The 18,274-nt window shown below is 42.0% G+C and overlaps 1 protein-coding gene across 2 annotated transcripts in view; it reads right to left on the reverse strand.

Annotated features, from left to right (window-relative positions):
- Positions 1–18,274, reverse strand: part of CDT1 (chromatin licensing and DNA replication factor 1) — a 210,292-nt gene that overhangs the window by 142,321 nt on the left and 49,697 nt on the right. For both annotated transcript variants that reach the window (XM_044081703.1, XM_044081702.1), the window contains exon 6: positions 782–882. In XM_044081703.1, the coding sequence (XP_043937638.1) occupies positions 782–882 (101 nt within the window). The remainder of the gene's footprint in view (positions 1–781; positions 883–18,274) is intronic.

Raw genomic sequence — 18,274 nt, forward strand, 5'->3', positions numbered from 1 at the left:
GTAGTGTCAAAATGTGAACCTTTTGATAGGAGGCAAAGGCAAATTGAAATGAAAACTCAACATGCTTAGTTAAACCACTTTGAATAGCTTGCAAGAAATGCAACAGAAGCTAGATCGCTGCATACAGACAAGCTTCACTTGAGTGGAGTATGCACTTAGTGCAGTAGCTTGGTATTTTTAAACAGACCAGTTCAGTGTGGGGAAAAAAAAGCTTGCAACCCCCTCCTCTGTGATAAAGTGATTGAGCCCCAACTCATGGAAAGGTCAGCAATAATCTTGTCACCATTCCAGGATGAGGATGAATGGTGACATTCCTAACTGATTTAGCACTTCCCTGGTGACAGCAGTGCTGCTATGCCATAGCAAATGGCCACCAACTATGGCATGTGGGCTAAATATAAAGGATTCTTCCTGCTGCAACGTGCATGATTTCAAGCTCTACCCTGCTGTGGCACCAATACCTGGTGTGCAAAGACAGTATGTGCAGCACTGCCAGGTTACTATGCTCCATGTTAGCAATGTCCACTTCTCAACCTGCTGCTTGAAGCAATCCTCAGCCCTTGCAGTAGTACCAGGGACACCAGTTAGCTATAGCGGAGAGGTTAGTCAGCTTGAAAAGGTACACAAAGGGGCAAAAAACCTGCAACAGAAATCCAGCTCAGATGCAATATTTTTAACTAGCATCTTACAAGTCACCAGCAGAAACTGAAGCCATTTACTCAGACATGTTTGCCAAATTAATGCACAGCACTGTGAATTATACAACCTGTCCTACTTGTACCTTGTGATGCTGCTTCACAATGTTCACCAAGTTCCTACTAAACAGGAGGCGCCTTTCCAACAACCGAGTTGCAGACAAGTGGGGACGGCCATCGATATTTTCTGGGAAAGAAAGAGGATACTAAATGTTAAAAGCTTTGTAGCTAAAGCAGTTCTACATCAAAATAGAAACTACATAATCCTGAATGGAAGAGTGCAAGATTTGCTATGACATGCTCGGAGTTTCACTAATTTGGCTTAATAGCTAAATACAGTGTGCAACCCAGTCTTAAGTTTAGTACCAGAATTTTAAACACTTTAGACTACGTAGCCATGTCCTTTCAATAAAAAATTTGAAGCATTAAGAGCCTGATTTCCATGATGCAAGTGCACTAAGTCAAAAGTTTTCCACACCTACAAATTCTACAAAGCTGCACATATGCATTCACCCATTTAGTAACTGTCCAAAGGGAAGCTTACTCCTTAAATTAAGGACAAAATAACTGATTCATCAGTACTTCTAAGCATCACAATGCTGAGTTAGCCACCCCAGCAGTGCACTCAGACCAGAGCACCACTGCCTTATGCACCTAGCAAAGGCCACTTCTACGGGGGGGGTTATGAATTCATGAAGACTTAATGAATCACATTTTCAAACTTTTGGAAAGGTTTTCATCGAGGAATGCTACTTGGTTCCTTCAAAGTTAACAACCTGCCAGAGATAATTAAAAACTACTTTAGATGGACCACCAAATAAGCTGCGTCTGACAAGACCACTACAAGAAAAGAGCAGCTTACCTTTGTTATGCTGATATTTAGCAGGCAACTATGAATATGTAGGAACCAGATGCTGGAAATTTAACATATTATATTTTGCAGTCACCTACTGACATCAGTGCTGCAAAAGCAACTGTTTCTGCACGTGTATTTGTGCTACATTATGACAGTGGCTTTACTATCACATGCATTCCAAGTCTAACCATCCACTTATTCTTAAAATAAAGAAACTCTATACCTTGGAGGTAAAGAAAAATTGAAAAACATTTGTTCTTACTCAGATGCAAAGACCTTGAATAAAATTGTGGGGAGAAGCCCTCTCCCAGCATGGAAAGTATTACAAACATCACTCCAATGTGGTTTCTAAATTTAGGTACACTTTTCAGGAGCAAAAATCCAGGCACTCAATATGTGCCAAGAAAACAGTCCGTTCCCAAATTATAAAAAAAAACTGAGCTTGGACCAAAGATGCTCACTGAGTAACTGAAGACTCACCACTTAATTTTAAAATGACACAAGTGTGATTAAAGTATAGTGTTAAACTTTGACCTTTGATACACCTATTTCCTCGTACAAATTGATTATATTCCCAATATGTGGTTAATCTGTCCCTACAAACTACAAAAATCACAAGACAAAAAGGTGTGGTAATATCAAACATCTGGATAGTGGAACATCAGATTTCTAATCCCTTTCACAAACATGCATCCAATTCATACCAACACAAATCATGCTATGTGCCTGAATAGAAGCACAAAGACACCAACTAGTCATTGAAGAAGCGCTTCAGACAGATGCATATAACTAAATGTATTAAATCTCTTAAGCATACTGAAGCTGAACTGCTTACTGGCCACGACTCCTTGATAAAGGCTGTCTACTTTATTCTTTCCAGAAGTTCATTTACCCCTTGACAGAGACCGGTTACCCAGTCCTAGCAGGAGCTGGAGCACCCTAGCTCCAGCATCACACACTGCCCATGTTTGAAGCTCCAACTCCCTTACATATGCTAGGTTATCATGAGGTGGGTGTGCCATACCACCACAAAGCTAATAACCCCACCTGTGGAAGGGGAAGAAATACCTCATTTACTTGCCCACCCCTTGGCTCCAGCATCAGAGTGTTTTCAATGTCATTCCAAGCACATCCATTCCACCTTTTCTCCAGAAAGGGGTGGCCATTACCTCTTCAACTCCCACCCCTCAATCACGACCACTACTATCAGATCAAGCACCAGAGCAAATAATCTAATGCAGGTTTTCAGGGTTACACTTTGGGCTTAAACCTGCAGCACAGTATTGCAAATACCTGCCCAGGGTTTTTCAAGAGAAAGATGCATTGCAGGTAACGAGTACCAAAACGCCATTACAAGATTTAACATTTCTAACTTATTCTGCAAAACCACATAAACATCTCCAGTTACACAAAGTAAAATGGCTTAAAATCTTTGCTGCTACATAGCCTCTGACGACAACAGGTGGCCAACTTTTTCTAGATCTGCACAGGAACCGCTCCATTTAAGTTACTAATTGATAATGGTTACATGCTCTTGCTTTAGAGCCAGGTTACATGACTTTGTGCCAGTTTTCCCCCAGAGTTGGCCACTGCTGCACCACCTTAAAACCAAGACTTTCAGAGAGCAAAGTAGCCTTGTTACATATGCAAAGGATCTTAATTAGCCCTTTCTTCCTACTCTGGATTACCCAATCCTGCAAGCACAAAGTCCATTCCATACACCTTCATTCTACTTGTTAAAACTTGGTAATTCACACATTTACAGCTTACGTTATGCTACAACCTGCATTTTGATGTCCAGCACTGGTGGAAGTTTACTAGCATTCCTTCTGACTGCATTCTAGAAAACAATCTAATGATTTCTCTGTCAAGTTAAAAGTACAGTTTTGTACCTACCATAAATGTAGAGCATCTTCACTGCTGCAGTCATTACACTTGGGTTATCCTGCACAGGCAGGCCCGCAGTCTGCCCGAGTTCCAAAGTCATTATCTGGCATCTGTTGCAGTCGCCTCTTCCCGGAGGACAGTGCGCCAGGGGGTATACAAGCAGTCGACGCAATTTTCTTCAGTTTCTTGCCCCAGATGTCAGGTGCCCCCAAAAATGGTAGGCAACATATTGCTAATAAAACATACAAAAAAGTAATAAAACCTTCAGTAACCAGCAGATACACCACATAGATAGTATAGGTTAGTCCCAGATAAGAAAGAGGGGCTGGCGGGTGGGTAACCTGGACTGCAGCAGTGAAGACACCAACATCTACATTTATGGTAGGTACAAAACTGTACTATGTTCATAGTGTTTCACTGCTGCAGTCGTTACACTTTGGTAGAATCCCAAAGCTGAGTTTGGGTGACTGGCTCTAGAAGATTTGGTGTGGCTATGAGGCCCTGCAGCAGCAAAGCCAACTCTGGATCTGGAATAAAGAGGCAAATAGTAATGCTTGGGAAAGGTGTGCACTGAACTCCAAGTTGCAGCTTCCAAGATATCTTTGGTAGGTACTCCTCTAAGGTAGGCAGTAGCCCTGGTGGAATGTGGTCTAATATTACTAGGCACAGGTTTCCCCATGTGTGTAGCAGTACCGGATACAGTGTCCTATCCACTTTGAGATAGTCCGCTTTGAAATAGCCTTTCCTGGTGATACTGCAGCATACAATTGTTCAGATTTTCTGAAAGCTTTTGTTTTGTCCAAGTAGAAATGCAATTGCCTGTGTACGTCCAAGAAATGTAGAAGCTTCTCCTTTATTCTGGGGATTTGGATAAAATGTTGGCAAATGAATAGATTGGTTAAGAGCCACACTGGATACCACCTTAGGCATTAAGGTAGGGTTTGTTCTTAAAGAAACCCTGTGGAAAATGATGAAAGGCTTCACTGCCATTAAGTGTTCGTGCTGAGGTTATTGCCAGAAGCAGAGCAGTTTTCTAGGATATATATTTTAACTCTGCTGAACTGACTGGCTCAAAAGGAGGCAAAGTGAGCTTTTCCAAAACGAAAAAGTAGTCCCAAGTTGGTGCTCTCCGGGGCAGTCTTGTGTTTTTAGCCCCTCATACTGCTATAGCAATGGGTGAGAGAAAATAGGAGGATCTGTGTTATAATGAGCAGAGAGGGCAGAAGCGTGAATCTTAACTGATGAGAAGGATAGTCCTTTGTCCAGCATCTCAGTCAGGTATTGTAGTATCTGAGGTATGTTTGGTACCAGAGGATCAAGGATTTGAGCCTGGTTCCAGGCACAATCTCTTCCACTTTTCTGAATACGATTTCCTGGTGCTAGGCCTCCTGGCCTTCAAAGGGACATCCATAACCGCTTGAGAGAGAAGTGGTCTGTTTGGCTAACAAATCTGCCATGCAGCCAGGTTTAAGGTTTTGAGCTGACAGTGTAGTATCCAATTGTTTTGCTGAGTTAGGTGTGGAATTTGAGGCAAAATCCAAGGTGGGCCTTGAGCCAAGTTCTTTAAGATTGGGTACCAATGCTGGCGTGGCCAGTATGGAGCAATCAGAATAATCTGGTTTTTCTTGTCTGGCTTTTAGGAGTAGCCATGTAAGGAGAGGCAGAGGTGGTAAGGCATAAACATGTAGGCTTTTCCAGCTGAACGAAAGAGCATCCACTTTCCAGGCTTGTATGCGACAAGTCCTGGTGCAGAATTTTTGTAGTTGGTAATTCAGTGGCGAGGCAAAAAGATCTATGTCTGGGCACCCCCATTTTTTCATTATCATGGTGAAGGCTTGCAGATTTAATTTCTACTCGTGAGGATCCATGAGGTTTCTGTTTAAGTAGTCTGCCAGAGTGTTTCTTTCCCGGCAGGAATTGTGCTTGCAAATGAACAGGATAGGTTAGAGATGTGTTCCACAAGGTCATGGCTTGTCTGCATAGGGGGGGGGGTAAGAATGAGTGCCCCCGTTTATGTACCACATCACAGTGGTGTTGTCAGTCTTGACTAGTTAGTAATTGTCCTGGATGCAGAAGATCCTTGAAAGCTGTAAGGGCATTTTGTACAGCCAACATCTCTTTGATGTGAAGATGCAATTGGTCTGTGGTCCCTTTGCCCCGAATACATTTTCCTGCCATGTGTGCTCCCCAGGTGTAATCAGAGGAGTCTGTTAGTCTGCCTGGCTGTGGGAAGAGTGAAAGGCTTACCCTTGTTGAGGTGACATGCCTGTGCCCACCATCGAAACTCCTATTGTAGGCAGGGAATTAGTGGTATTCCTGTCTCCAAGCTGTGAGAGAATGTTGAGACCAAACACTTAAGGCACCATTGTAATTTCCTCATATGCAGTCTTGCACATGGAATTAGTAGTATGCCGAATGCCAAGAATCCCAAGGCCTGCAGAATTTTTCTTGCAGGGAGTTGGGACTGTTGCCATCAATTGAAAATACAGAGTCAGTTGTCTTTGCTTGTCTGGCGTGAGATAAGCCATCTGGGCTGTTGTATTTAAGCTGGAACCCAGGATTATTAGAGGGCAGTTTTGATTTTTTAGTTTACTGTGTACCCTAGGCAACTTAAATCTTTTTACGAATGCCAGATGCTGCAGAAATGTCCTTGCTCTGCTTGAATCAGGCAGTCATCCAGATATGGATATAGTTGAATTCCTCTTGGTCTGCAAAATGCAATTACTGGTGGCAGGCACTTTTGTAAAGTCCCTGGGCACAGTAGACAAGCCAAAGGGCAGTGCAGAGAATTGGTAGTGCATTGAACCAGCTACGAATCTGAGGTATCTTCTGCAATTGTCTGATAGGGACATGCAGGTGTGCCTTTGAGGTCCAAAGTAACAAGCCAAGCTTTCTTGCCCAACATGGGAAGGAGCTGTTGTAGTGTCAGTATTTAGAATTTCGGAACATCCAGGTAAGAGTGGAAAGGCCCAAAATGGGTCTCCAAGCTTTGTCCTTTCTGGGTGCTAGAAGAGTCTTTAGTAAAATCCTTGTCCTTTTTCCTGCTGTGGTACTTTCAATAGCTCTCATGTCCATGAGAGCTGTAATTTGTTTTTGTGCCTCTGCCCATTGATTTTGTGGCAGGTCTGGCATTCCTTTCAGCCTTGGAAGTGTGTGAAAGTGGAACCTGTAACCTTGAGTCACAATATTCAGCACCCATTTGTCTTGGGTGATTGCTTGCCAGTTTTTAGAAAAAAAGTGCTAGTTTCCCCCCCTAAGGGAGCTGCCAAAAGGTAAAGTTTGGCATTGGAAGGGGGAAGTCATTGTGACAGTTTCCTGTAAGGTTGTGACTTGTCCTCACCTCCTTTTGGGTTTGATGCACCCCACTGTCATGGTATGATCCTTGTGGCGGAGATCTGCCTCTTAGGCATCTGTATCCGCCTCCTTGTGGCCTGACACTGGAAAGGACCAATTCTTTGTAGGCAAATTTCTGCTAAATAGTGGATAAATTTTGCCTTATCCTCCATTTTCTTTAATACCTCTTCTGCCTCAATACCAAATAAAATATTTTGCTGCAAAGCAGCATCTAATAATTTTGCCTTAACATGGATCTGGTAAACTGGTTTTTAACCAGGCATGTCTTCGAATCACAGATTCTGTAACTGCTGCTCTACAAGAAGCTAATGAATCAAAACCACATTACAAAGTATGCTTTCCCACTTGTTCAGCTGCATGCAATAAATCCTGCATTTCCTTACAGTCAGGTTGTTCTGCATGTGTACTCATTTTCCGTTTTAATTGAGACAGTAAGTATTGTTGATATTTAAGCATGTGAAACTGGCAATTTAGAGCCCTCCCTGCTAAAGTTGCAGAGGTGTAAACTTTCCCCATCTGTCTAAAGCTCTAGAATCCCTATCCAAGGGAACTGGATTCTTAGTGGAAGCCTTAACCCCTTTGGGACCCTGGGAAATGGTTTCTGGGTCAGCAACAGGGTTTTTATAAAGAAATTTGTGAGTCAGGGACTCTGTAGTACCTGTCTGGCTTGACAGGAGCTGAGGGTAAAGAATCGGAATTTAAAGTAGATTCAGAGAACACATCATCCACAATGTCCAACACTGGCGGAATAGCAAGGGGCCTGTGTTGAGGCAGTAAAAGAAAGTCTGAGCCTTTTCTTTGATTCTGAGTAATCCTGGCCCTCCCAATGGAAATGCTCCCTCATGGTATGTAAAGTTCCCCCAAAAGAGTAATCCTCAGGAGGAGAGGCTGAATGAATTGATTCTTCAGCATCAGAATCCTCATGGGGGGGGGGGGTAAAGAATATCCCTGGTCTGAAGAGAAATCAGAATATACTGAAACCCGGTCAGAGGAATTATAATCTGCATCCTGCCTAGGCCTTTTATCAGGAGGGGGATGGGAACCCCTGATCAGAGTTAGTCTTCGGCCATCTTGAAGATCTGTTTAGGCATGGAGGCCTGTCCAGGTGACTGTACTTGCTTTTGTCTTTAATGTAGGCTTAGATTTGGCTGTAGTTGCAATGGTAAGTTGAGTAGGCCTGAAAACACCCTCAGAAGCCAATGCCTGCTCAGCAGCTCCGGATCCATCTGAAGGGTTAATCTCCATTGGCCCATCACCTTGTGTGTATCCAGAGGCATAGGCACCTCCACGTGGGAGTCTGTCACAGCCTGTGGTTCAGAGGTAGCGGGTGTCAGGGGCTGCGAAAGCACCTCACTGTAAACTGGCGAACCGGCGACTGGCCTAGAAGAAGCTTAGTTTTGGGCCTAGGATGCCTTTCCTTATCTTTGCGTTTTTTGTACATTCCGGTCTGTTCCGACAGCATTGTACAATTAAACCTTCACCCAAAGTAATGGCAAGCAAAATCAAATAGACGTTTAATAGTGAGTTTGTTAAATCTAGCACAAAACAGACAACTAGTGACGTCATGATCTGGGCCTAGGCATGCGATACAGTAAGAATGAAAATCCTTGAGGTATTTGCTTCCCATAAGAAATACAATTAACTTTTACGGACATCGGTCTGAGGCAAGAAAAAGTTTCCCCAACAGGGTACTTCGGTTCTGAAATAGAATATGAAATCTCAGGAGTCGGCCGACTGGCACTTGCGAACTGCTTTTGCATCTGGCACCGCACAGCAAGAAAGACTGGAGAAAATGGCGTTGGCTGCTTCTTATATACCCCTGGCGCACTGATGTCAGGGAAGAGGTGACAGCAACCGATGCCGGACCAAGACTTTGGAACTCAGGCCGACTGCGGGCCCGCCTGACGGCAGGATAACCCAAGTGTAATGATTGCAGCAGTGAAACACGAACATCTGAAAAGATCAGATGAGAAACTGAAAGCAGAGCTGCAGGTTGTCAACTTTCAGATACTGGAACATTTTTTGATAAACGTGCAAAAGCAACCTTTAAAAGAGGAAAAGTTAACACAGTTTGGGACAAGAATGTGAGGGAGTGTATAAATACAGGAGTACTTTAGAAGACAATCCTGAAAACAGCATTGACATCTAGGAACAAGATCCAAGTCATAAATCAGTTTGCTCTTCCTGTCCTAACTTAGTTTTGGAGTGAGACTACCCTCAAAAAGTAGTTGATAGATTGGATATCAAGACAAGGATGCTTCATGCTCAACAAAATTATAAAAATCAGTGTATACCAAGATTATATATTCCCCATTCCGAAGGAGGGATGGGCCTCCTTAAAATTTATTGCATGTAAATATCTGCAATCGTGGGACTCTCCACATCTGCTGACCTCACAGGATCCAAGTGTAGTGAAAGTTTTGAAACATGAGAATAAATCTAAGAGGACATCTCCACTTAATTTAGCAGAAGCATATAGATGTCAAGCAGGAATGGAAAAGATGAAAACCAGGCAGCAACTGAATGTGCCAAAAAACAAAATATAAGGTGAAGGACCAGATGAGAAGGCAAGAAATGTTGAAAAAAATATAGCTGCAAGTACAGAAAACTTCTGGAACAGCCTCATGTTGATAAACAAACAAGAATGGTTAAGGAGAGGTGAATTCACATCAAGAAATGAAAGATTAATATTAGCAGCCCAAGATAGTGGGATACATACATGCTGGTTTTACAAAGTCCATTGAACATGTGGGAGAAACAAACGTGTAGGTTTTTTAAAACCTAACTGGTTGCGATGCACTAATGGCAGAGGGACTATATACTGAAAGGCATAATGTGGCGAGACTGTTACACTGGAGATTGTGCAAACATTATGGTATTGAAGTGGCTGAAAAACCCTGGAAACATGAGCCAAATAAGCATAGAAAAGGATTAAATTTATATCACATGGGATCACCCAATACCAACAGTTCAAAAGATAGATGCTAGAAAACCAGATAGAGTGGTTCAAGAAAAGCCAAAAGTAGCATTGATCTCTGCACACTGACTACAGTTGCATACAGAGACGCAGTCATAAAATATATCTGCAGGCAGAAACTACAGCCATGTGGATAAAAGATACCCAGACAGTTTCATAGTATAGTACTAGGCTATCTGCCCTGGGGCATTTGTAAGCCTAGCCATAGTGATGTGGCTTTTGCCACTCCATGAAATGGTACAAAAATGTACAGAATAAATCTAGAATACTGTGCCTCTGTCTAGTAGTGACACAATGAAGGTCCCCTTATATAATAGAATTAGTTTACTGTGCCCCTGTCTAGCAGTGACACAGATGTGACCCCTGGGGTAAATACGATCTCCCATCCACTCAAGATTTCTCTTGAAGAGGGTCAGTGAGGTGCTCTGCCCAATATGAACTGGGATCCTGTTGCAAAGCATGGGAAGCCTCTGGGTTATGAATCTATCCCTCCAGCATGTCCTATTCATACTTGTGCCAAGGTTTAAGTCTTTAGCTCTCATGGTCGATGGATTTGGATTTTTTGAGGTGGAGCATGTCCATCAGATCCTGATTGGACATGGCCTTGTACGTCAGGCAGAGATCACCTCTGATCAGGCGGTATGCTACTGAATAGAGCTGAAGTTTCTTTAGTCTGGCAGAATAAGACATATGTTGGGAGACCCTTGATCCTTTTGGTGAGGTACTTTTGTGGTCTCCAGCTGTTGCAAATGCCGGGTGAGGTACATACCAAATGGGGCATTGTACTCGATCATGGGTCTGATGAGGGAGGAATATAGGGGTACAATGACATCCTTGGATCTGGATGCGAATCCCTTTATGAGGTGTGCAAGGTAGAATGTTTTTCTAACCACTTCGGCAACGTGGTTAGAGAGGTCGCCGTCTACTTGGGTCCCTAGGTCTCAGATTACTTTTTCCGTACTCAGTGGGTTGCTGTGTGATAATTTGTGGGTACTTTTTCCAAAAGGGATGACATTTTTTGGCATTTAGTTTAAGGCAGTGACTACGGCACCAGTTGTCCATTTCAGTGAGGCCTTTTTGTAGGATGTGTGTGTCTGCTGGTGTATCTACTATGGCGCCTAGTTTGCAGTCATCTGCGAACTTTGTCAGCCACAGCCCTCCCATGTTTGCTTTAACATCCGAGAAATAAATGCCGAACAAGAGGGGTCCCAGGACAGATCCCTGTGGGACACCACTTGTGACTGGCTTTGAGTCCAACATTGCTCTAGCAATTTTAACTTTATGGGTTCTGTCCTTTAGCCAGTTTGCAATCTAGTACATAAGGGTTTACTTTTAAGCTGTTTAGCTCATCTATGATGCCTGAGTGGGGTATTGTGTCGAAGGCCTTAGCCAAGTCCAGGTATGCTGTATGGACTGCTTTGCCCTCATCAATGGCTCTAGTGACTGTTTCGAAAAAGTCAACCAGGTTTAAAAGGCAGGATCTGGGTGGGGTCAAGTGTCTGTAGGTCCCCTATGGTCAAGTGTCTGTAGGTCCCCTATGTCTCTGTTTAAGAGTTCCATAATGATTCTTTCCACAGCTTTGCAGACCAGGCTAGTTAAGCTTATGGGGCGGTAGTTTCCAGGGTCTGTAGAGGCACCCCCCCTTGTGGAGTGGGACCACTGTTGCTGTACGCCAGTGTTCAGGTACATATCCCGAAGTAAGGCTAAGGTTAAACAGCACTTGTGTGGGTTTAGCTCCTCTTGGAGTTCACGTAACATGCACCCTGGGATACAGTCAGGTCCCATTGATGCTGTGTTTTTTGCTTTGTTTAGGGCGGTTCTCACTTGGACATCTGAGATGACAGGGAGATTAGTAGGAGCAACTGGTCTTAAAAAAGACTTTACAACAGTTCAAAAGATAGATGCTAGAAAACCAGATGGAGTGGTTCAAGAAAAGCCAAAAGCAGCATTGATCACGCCACACTGACTACAGTTGCATACAGAGACGCAGTCATAAAATATATCTGCAGGCAGAAACTACAGCCATGTGGATAAAAGATACCCAGACAGTTCCAATAGTAGGAGCAACTGGTCTTAAAAAGAATTTACAATTGTAAATACACATTACCAATTCATGTAACACTGTACAAATTGCAGGTGCTGCGAAGAGTACTTTTGGCCAACAGTGAAAATACCAATATCATAAACTTTAAATCAAACTTTGACTTAGGAATGGGGTCCATTCCTGTCATGTTATTAGAAACCCAAAAGACTGAGAAATTAGTGACAGATGCAGAAAAAACCCATTCCTAGGCCATCTAGGAAGCATCAGTAGACTCAGATTTCAGCATCTGCACTTGGCCTAGAAAAATGACATCCATTTCTTCCCCAAAGATGCAACAATCTGCATACATACACCATTAAGGCTACAGCCTAATCATGGGTTGATTCTAGTGTCATTCCATTTAGACTAATGGAAAGTGCCTCTCGTGCTACAACATGCACCACTAGGGGACCTTGGATCCCCTCACCTCAGTTTTACACACGACCTGGTTGGTGCCTATATAGGAGTGATCTTTAACACTACGTCCTGGCAGAAGACCAGGTTTGTGACAAAGGCTGGAAAGCAGCCAGTCTTCAGCAACATCTCAACACCATAAATGCCAAGATGCAAGATAAGACAAGTAGCTCAATAACTGGTATCTTAGAGATGCAAAGATACTCTGTATCCCCAAAAAGAGTTTCAGGCAGAGTCAGACTTCCAACTTAAACACCAATTGGGCCTTTATCAGTTTGGCACATCATTAGTCTAGCACTGGAGTTACCCTGACCTTTATGCACACTAATCTGTAAGATTACAGAAATTTTCTAAACTTGAAACATCTTTATTGAATCGCTTTGATATAGGCACATTTATGAGATACTGAATGTCAACTGCAATTAAACATCTTCTATACAGTTAGAAAACTTTACATAGTCCATTCAATTCCTGCCATTCCTCCTCCAAAACATTCTGGACGTATTTCACACAATTCCCATTTTCTATGTAAATTTGGGCCTACCCTTTTCAAAAAAATACCACTTTTTACCTTTTGCTACTAGTCACTACTACTAGTATGGTTGGCATTTTCTAGTAATTTTTGGTAGCCACTAGAATTAAATTCTAGAAGGCCTTTATAGTAACAGAATTCAGAGTCTGTATTACAGCTCAAACTCATTTCTGGAGATGCTCCAATTTGCTCACCCACAATTTCTGAATCTCTGTAGGGAAGTTTTAGAGTCAGTCACCTTATTGCACTAAAAAGTGCATTACCTTTTTCTTCACCACACTGACATTTTCAGACGAACCAAGAAAAAAACATTTGGAATGTGCTTGGGGTATAAATTTTACAAGCTTCCAAGTAACTGTTACATACTTGGGAGCTACACATATGCCTTTCCATAGTTTCTTTGGGAATAGATTATCCAGTCTTCGGAATCTTTAACCTCCTCGGATTCCTATAATAATGCAATATTTTATATGCCTTAATTAGCCCTTTAACAGCGGCTTCCGTTCTAGATTCTACTAAAACTATCAATACTAGTACTTCACTTAGGATCCCCCATTCCCCCAACTATACTCAGATATCAGCCCTAGACTGGGAAGGCTGACTAGTTGCCTTTGTCTGGCGTGAGGCAAGCCATCTAGGCAGTTGTATTCAAGCTTGCACCCAGGAATGTAATTATTTGAGGGTGTACCAGTTACTTCTTTTCATTTATGGTGTACCCTAGGCATGCTAGAAGCCTTTTTACAAACGCCAGATGTTGGAGTGTCCTTGTCCTCTGCTTAAATGAGACGGTCATCCAGATAAGTATAAATTTGTATGCTTCTTTGTCTGCAGAATGCAATTACTGGTGCCAGACACTTTGTAAAGACCCTGGGTGCAATAGATAAGCCAAAGGGCAGAGCAGAGAATTGGTAATGCAAAAAAACCTGCTTTGAAGCAGAGGTATGCATGATTCCCTTATTGGGATATGCAGGTATGTCTCAAGTCCAGAGTTACTAACCAAGCATTCCTGCCTAGCATAGGCAGTAGCTAAGTCAGCATTTTGAATTTTGGAATGTCCAGGAACATTTTCAAAATCGACAATTCCAGTATCGGACACCATGAATTTTCTTTTCTGGGTACCAGGAAAAGTCTAAAAACCTTGCCCTTTCCTGGTACCAGTTGAGAAGCCCCCATATCCATGAGGGACAACTTGTTTCTGGGACTCTGCCCACTGTTTTGGCTGATCTGCCCATCCGTTTGGAATTGGCAAGTATGGAAATTAAATCTGTACCCCTGGGATACTATGTTTAAAATCTGTACCCCTGGGATACTATGTTTAATACCCACTTGTCCTGGGTAATTAACTGCCAATTTTGAGCATGAAGTGCTAGTTTTCCACCTAAGGGGGCTGCCAAAAGACAACTGCTTGGTGATGGTAGAGGAAAGTCATGGAGATTGCTTACTGTAGGGTTGCACTTTGTTTTCTCCAGATTTGGAGGTGGAGGCACCACATTGCTTTGACCTGTAAGAACCCTGTGATTGATATCTGGAGCCTTTTGAGTGCCTGGATTTGCCTTGAATGGCTGTTGGACACGGGAAAGGACCAATTTTTAGTAGGCCAGTGTCTACTGAACCTGGGTGGCTGCACTTGCAAGAAATCTTTTACAGTTTGCATAGATTTAGCTTAGTCTTCCATTTTCTTTAAAACCTCTTCTGCCTTACCAGAGTATCATGCTGCAAAGGGGCATCCAACAATTTAGCTTTAACATGATCAGGCAGATTTTGCTCCTGGAGCCAGGCATGCCTTCTAATCACAGATCCAGTAATGGCGGTCCTACAAGAGGACTCCAAGGAATCAAAACCACATGGCAAAGTATGCTTTCCAACCTGTTCTGCTGAACGCAATTCCTGTAACTATTTTCCACACAATCGGAAATAAACATTCTGTTTCAGTAAGCCCATAACATGCAGTTGGTATTTAAGCATATGAAATTGGCAGTTTAAGGCACTTATTGCCAAGGTTGCAAACGTATAAACCTTCTTTCCCCATCTATCCAGTGCCCTGGAATCTGTCAGAGGAGGTAGGATTTTTGGCTGTAGAGGCCTTTACACCCTTGGGACCCTAAAATAGTCTCAGGATCAGCAGTACGATTTTTGAATAGAAATTTGTGGGAGTCAGGAACCCTGTAATATCTGTCTGGCTTACCAGGAGCCGGAGGTAGGAAATCAGGAGCCATGCTCGATTCTGAACACAACAATGTTTAATACAGGAGGTATTGCCAAAGGCCTATGCTGAGGAAGAAGGAAATCCCCAAGCTTCTTGATTCAGAGAAGTCCTGACTCTCCCAGTGAAAATGTTCCTTAAAGTAGGCAAAGTCTCTCCAAGAGAGATACTCAGGAGATGCAGATGGGATGGATTCCTCTGCATCAGAATCCTCATAGGGTGGAATAGAAAATTCCTGATCAGAAGAGGAATCCGAATAGAAACCAGATCTGAAGATTCATAATCAGTGCCTTACCTAGGCCTCTTAGTGTGTGGGGGGGGGTGTCGGGGTTGGGAACCCCTGATAAAAGTAATTAAACCAAAGCCATTTTGATCAGCATAGAGGCCTTAGCACGTGGCTCATGCGTCAGATTTTTAGACAGATTGTTTGAGGCTGGTGTGTTTAATATACAAATGTTAAGGCCTGAAAACACCCTCAGAAGCCCGTGCCTGCTCAGCAGCACCAGACCTATCCAAGGGAGAGACATCCGCGAGTTCAATACTGAGAATCTTGCGTCATACCAGACTCCGAATGGGTCTCTGTAGAGGCCTGCGACTCAAAAGTAGCAGGTATCAGGGGCTGCGAAAGCACCTCACTGGGTACAGGCGACTGGCTTAGAAGCCAAGTCAGTTTTGGACCTCTAACATTTTTTGTGAACTCTGATTGCTAACAGACAACATTCCAGGATAATTGAATCTTGTACCAAAATACTGAATACAAACTGTTATACAACAAAAAACCAGAAGAACCAAGCTGGAACAGAAGTATTCAGAAAGCCAATAATCCACTCAGCGATATGAATCTGAACGTTCTTTTTATTTACCCAAAACAAGCTACAGCTCCTGCTATAGCTTCCTCAGAGTACTAAAACAAGTCTGTAACAGTTTCCTTTTAAACTAAAAAAGGCGCCAAATACATTAAGTGGTGCCCCATTGTTAAAGGTACAGGGGATGTAATCATGTACTTCAACAGATAAACACCTTTACTTGTAAAAAAATAATAAGAAACCCAGTCTATTAAAAACACATTGCCATCATAGCACATTAATCATCACAAATGACATACAACAAACGGAACCTATCCAAGCTACTATTGCCTAAGATTCTAAATAAAAACGGCTTATTTTTCAAGCCGATATGTAAACAAACTATCGAAAAGATAGCAGTAAGCCAAAAGAGCTTGATATAAATTTGCTCATGTTGCGGTTACCTAAACTGAATGTGACCCTAATCGGATTTAGCAACTGCTAAACCTTTCAGTTTTCCAAAAATAAACCGCAAGTTAGCGTTGTCCAATGCTGGTAAAACATTTTGCAAAGTGTTAAAAAATAGTTTAAAGTTGTACAAAGTTAAGAATAATCCTTCTTTAGTTACATATTGTACAAATTAATAAATAGTAAGCAGACATACCTAAAAATGTTCACCAACAAATGTTGCCAACAAGGTATAATAACCTGAATTTTGTAGCAAACCATACTAAGGTTCAAGCTGCCCCGCCTATCCAAACAAACCTGCATGTGGAGTTAAAGGAAATAACTCACACCCCGAAGGGGTGTAGCCATGCAGTTCAACAGTTAAACAACTTTTTTTCTTGTAGATAAAAGTAGAACCAGTCATAAAAACTCACACACTGCCATCATAAACTTAGTAATAATCAATGACATACAATAAATGGCACTGTCCGAGCTGCTGTAATCTCGAGTTCTATATAAAAACGGCATATATGTAAAGCCGAATGTAAACAAACTGTCAAAAAGTGGTGAACGAAAGGGACATGGTGTGTAAATCCACCTGTTTGCAGTAGCCTGACCTGTATATAACCCTGATCAAATACAACAACTCCTGAACAGTACAAATGTAAAAAATGTAAAAAAATCAACCACAAAGCGACATATTCCGATGTCGTCAGAAGTATGTAACAAAGTGTTAAAAATTAGTATAGGATTATATGTTGTAAAAAATTAGTGTAGGATTATATGTTGTAAAAAATAGTCCCCTCTTTAAATGCAAGTTAACAAACAATCATACCTGAGAGTTTACAAATCATGAAATGTCTAGTTTGTTAATCAGTTGATTTTCCAGTAATCAGACCTACCATGTTCTATATGCCACTCTGCCTATATGAGTGGGTCCAGGGGAGGAAGTCTACGGGAAAATCAACCAGAAAAAACTGGTAGAGCAATAGCCCCTAAGGACCGTGAGTTGGATCCAAACCCAACCCTTACAATCACTACCTTCCATGAAAAGTCGTCATGATCCATAGGACAAGCACCAAACTCAAACAGAGTCAGTAGTGGGAAACACCTCGGACCCAACCTTTACATCGCCGAGATAACAGAGCCTTTCTTGGGCAGTGAAGCCCGGATGCTATACTAAAGTGTACAAAAGATGCTGAAGTACCCTAGCAGGTCCTGCCCATATCAAAAAGGCAGCAAATAACACCCCAGGACTATAAGCCAATATTAGTGGCAAATGAGTAAAAAATGAAAATGATAAAACATAAAAACCAAAATATAAATCATGCCTACCTAATCCTATGTTTAAAAAGACAAGGTAGCTAACTTGTATATATGTAGCCAATGAAGAAAAATTCCTAGAAACGTGATGTTATCTCAAGTAACTCCTTAATTTTAATAAACAAGAAATATTACAGTTGTCATTGAGGCCAGGTGGTTGAAATGCATTGAGTTTGAGTTGCCACTGAAGCTCTTTTGTTTCCAAAATGATCGGGGAAGGGCCACCTCTTATATTATGAGGGACATGATCAATGGCAGAAAAGAGAAAATTGTGGTCTTTGTTTGAGATAATATGTTTTGAGAGTGCATTATCATCCTTACTTTTTTTAATTGCATAGGTGTGCTGGTATATTCTCTCCTTAAATTTTTGCTCAGTTTTTCCTATGTAGAATGCAGGACAGCAAACACATTGAGCTAGATAAACCAGGAATTTAGTATTACAATTAACTTTATAATGACAAGTTACTTTTTTGCCATTTACAGTTTGTGTGCACCCTGTTCTGATGTATTTGCAAAAATTGCAATTACCACATGTAAAACTACCTTTCTGCCGTGAATGAAAATCAAAATGTGTTTTTGCTTCTAAAAAGTTCTTTAGGTTTTTGCCCCTTCTATAAACTATCAGTGGTTTTTCCCCCAATTTTTCACCTAAGCCACTGTGACTAGAGATGTAGAACCAATTTTTAAATAAAATGGAGTTAATCATCCTAGAATCCAT

The sequence above is a fragment of the Protopterus annectens genome, chromosome 8.part1 (assembly GCF_019279795.1).
Source record: "Protopterus annectens isolate FY-2018-M chromosome 8.part1, PAN1.0, whole genome shotgun sequence".
Lineage (NCBI taxonomy): Eukaryota > Metazoa > Chordata > Ceratodontiformes > Protopteridae > Protopterus > Protopterus annectens.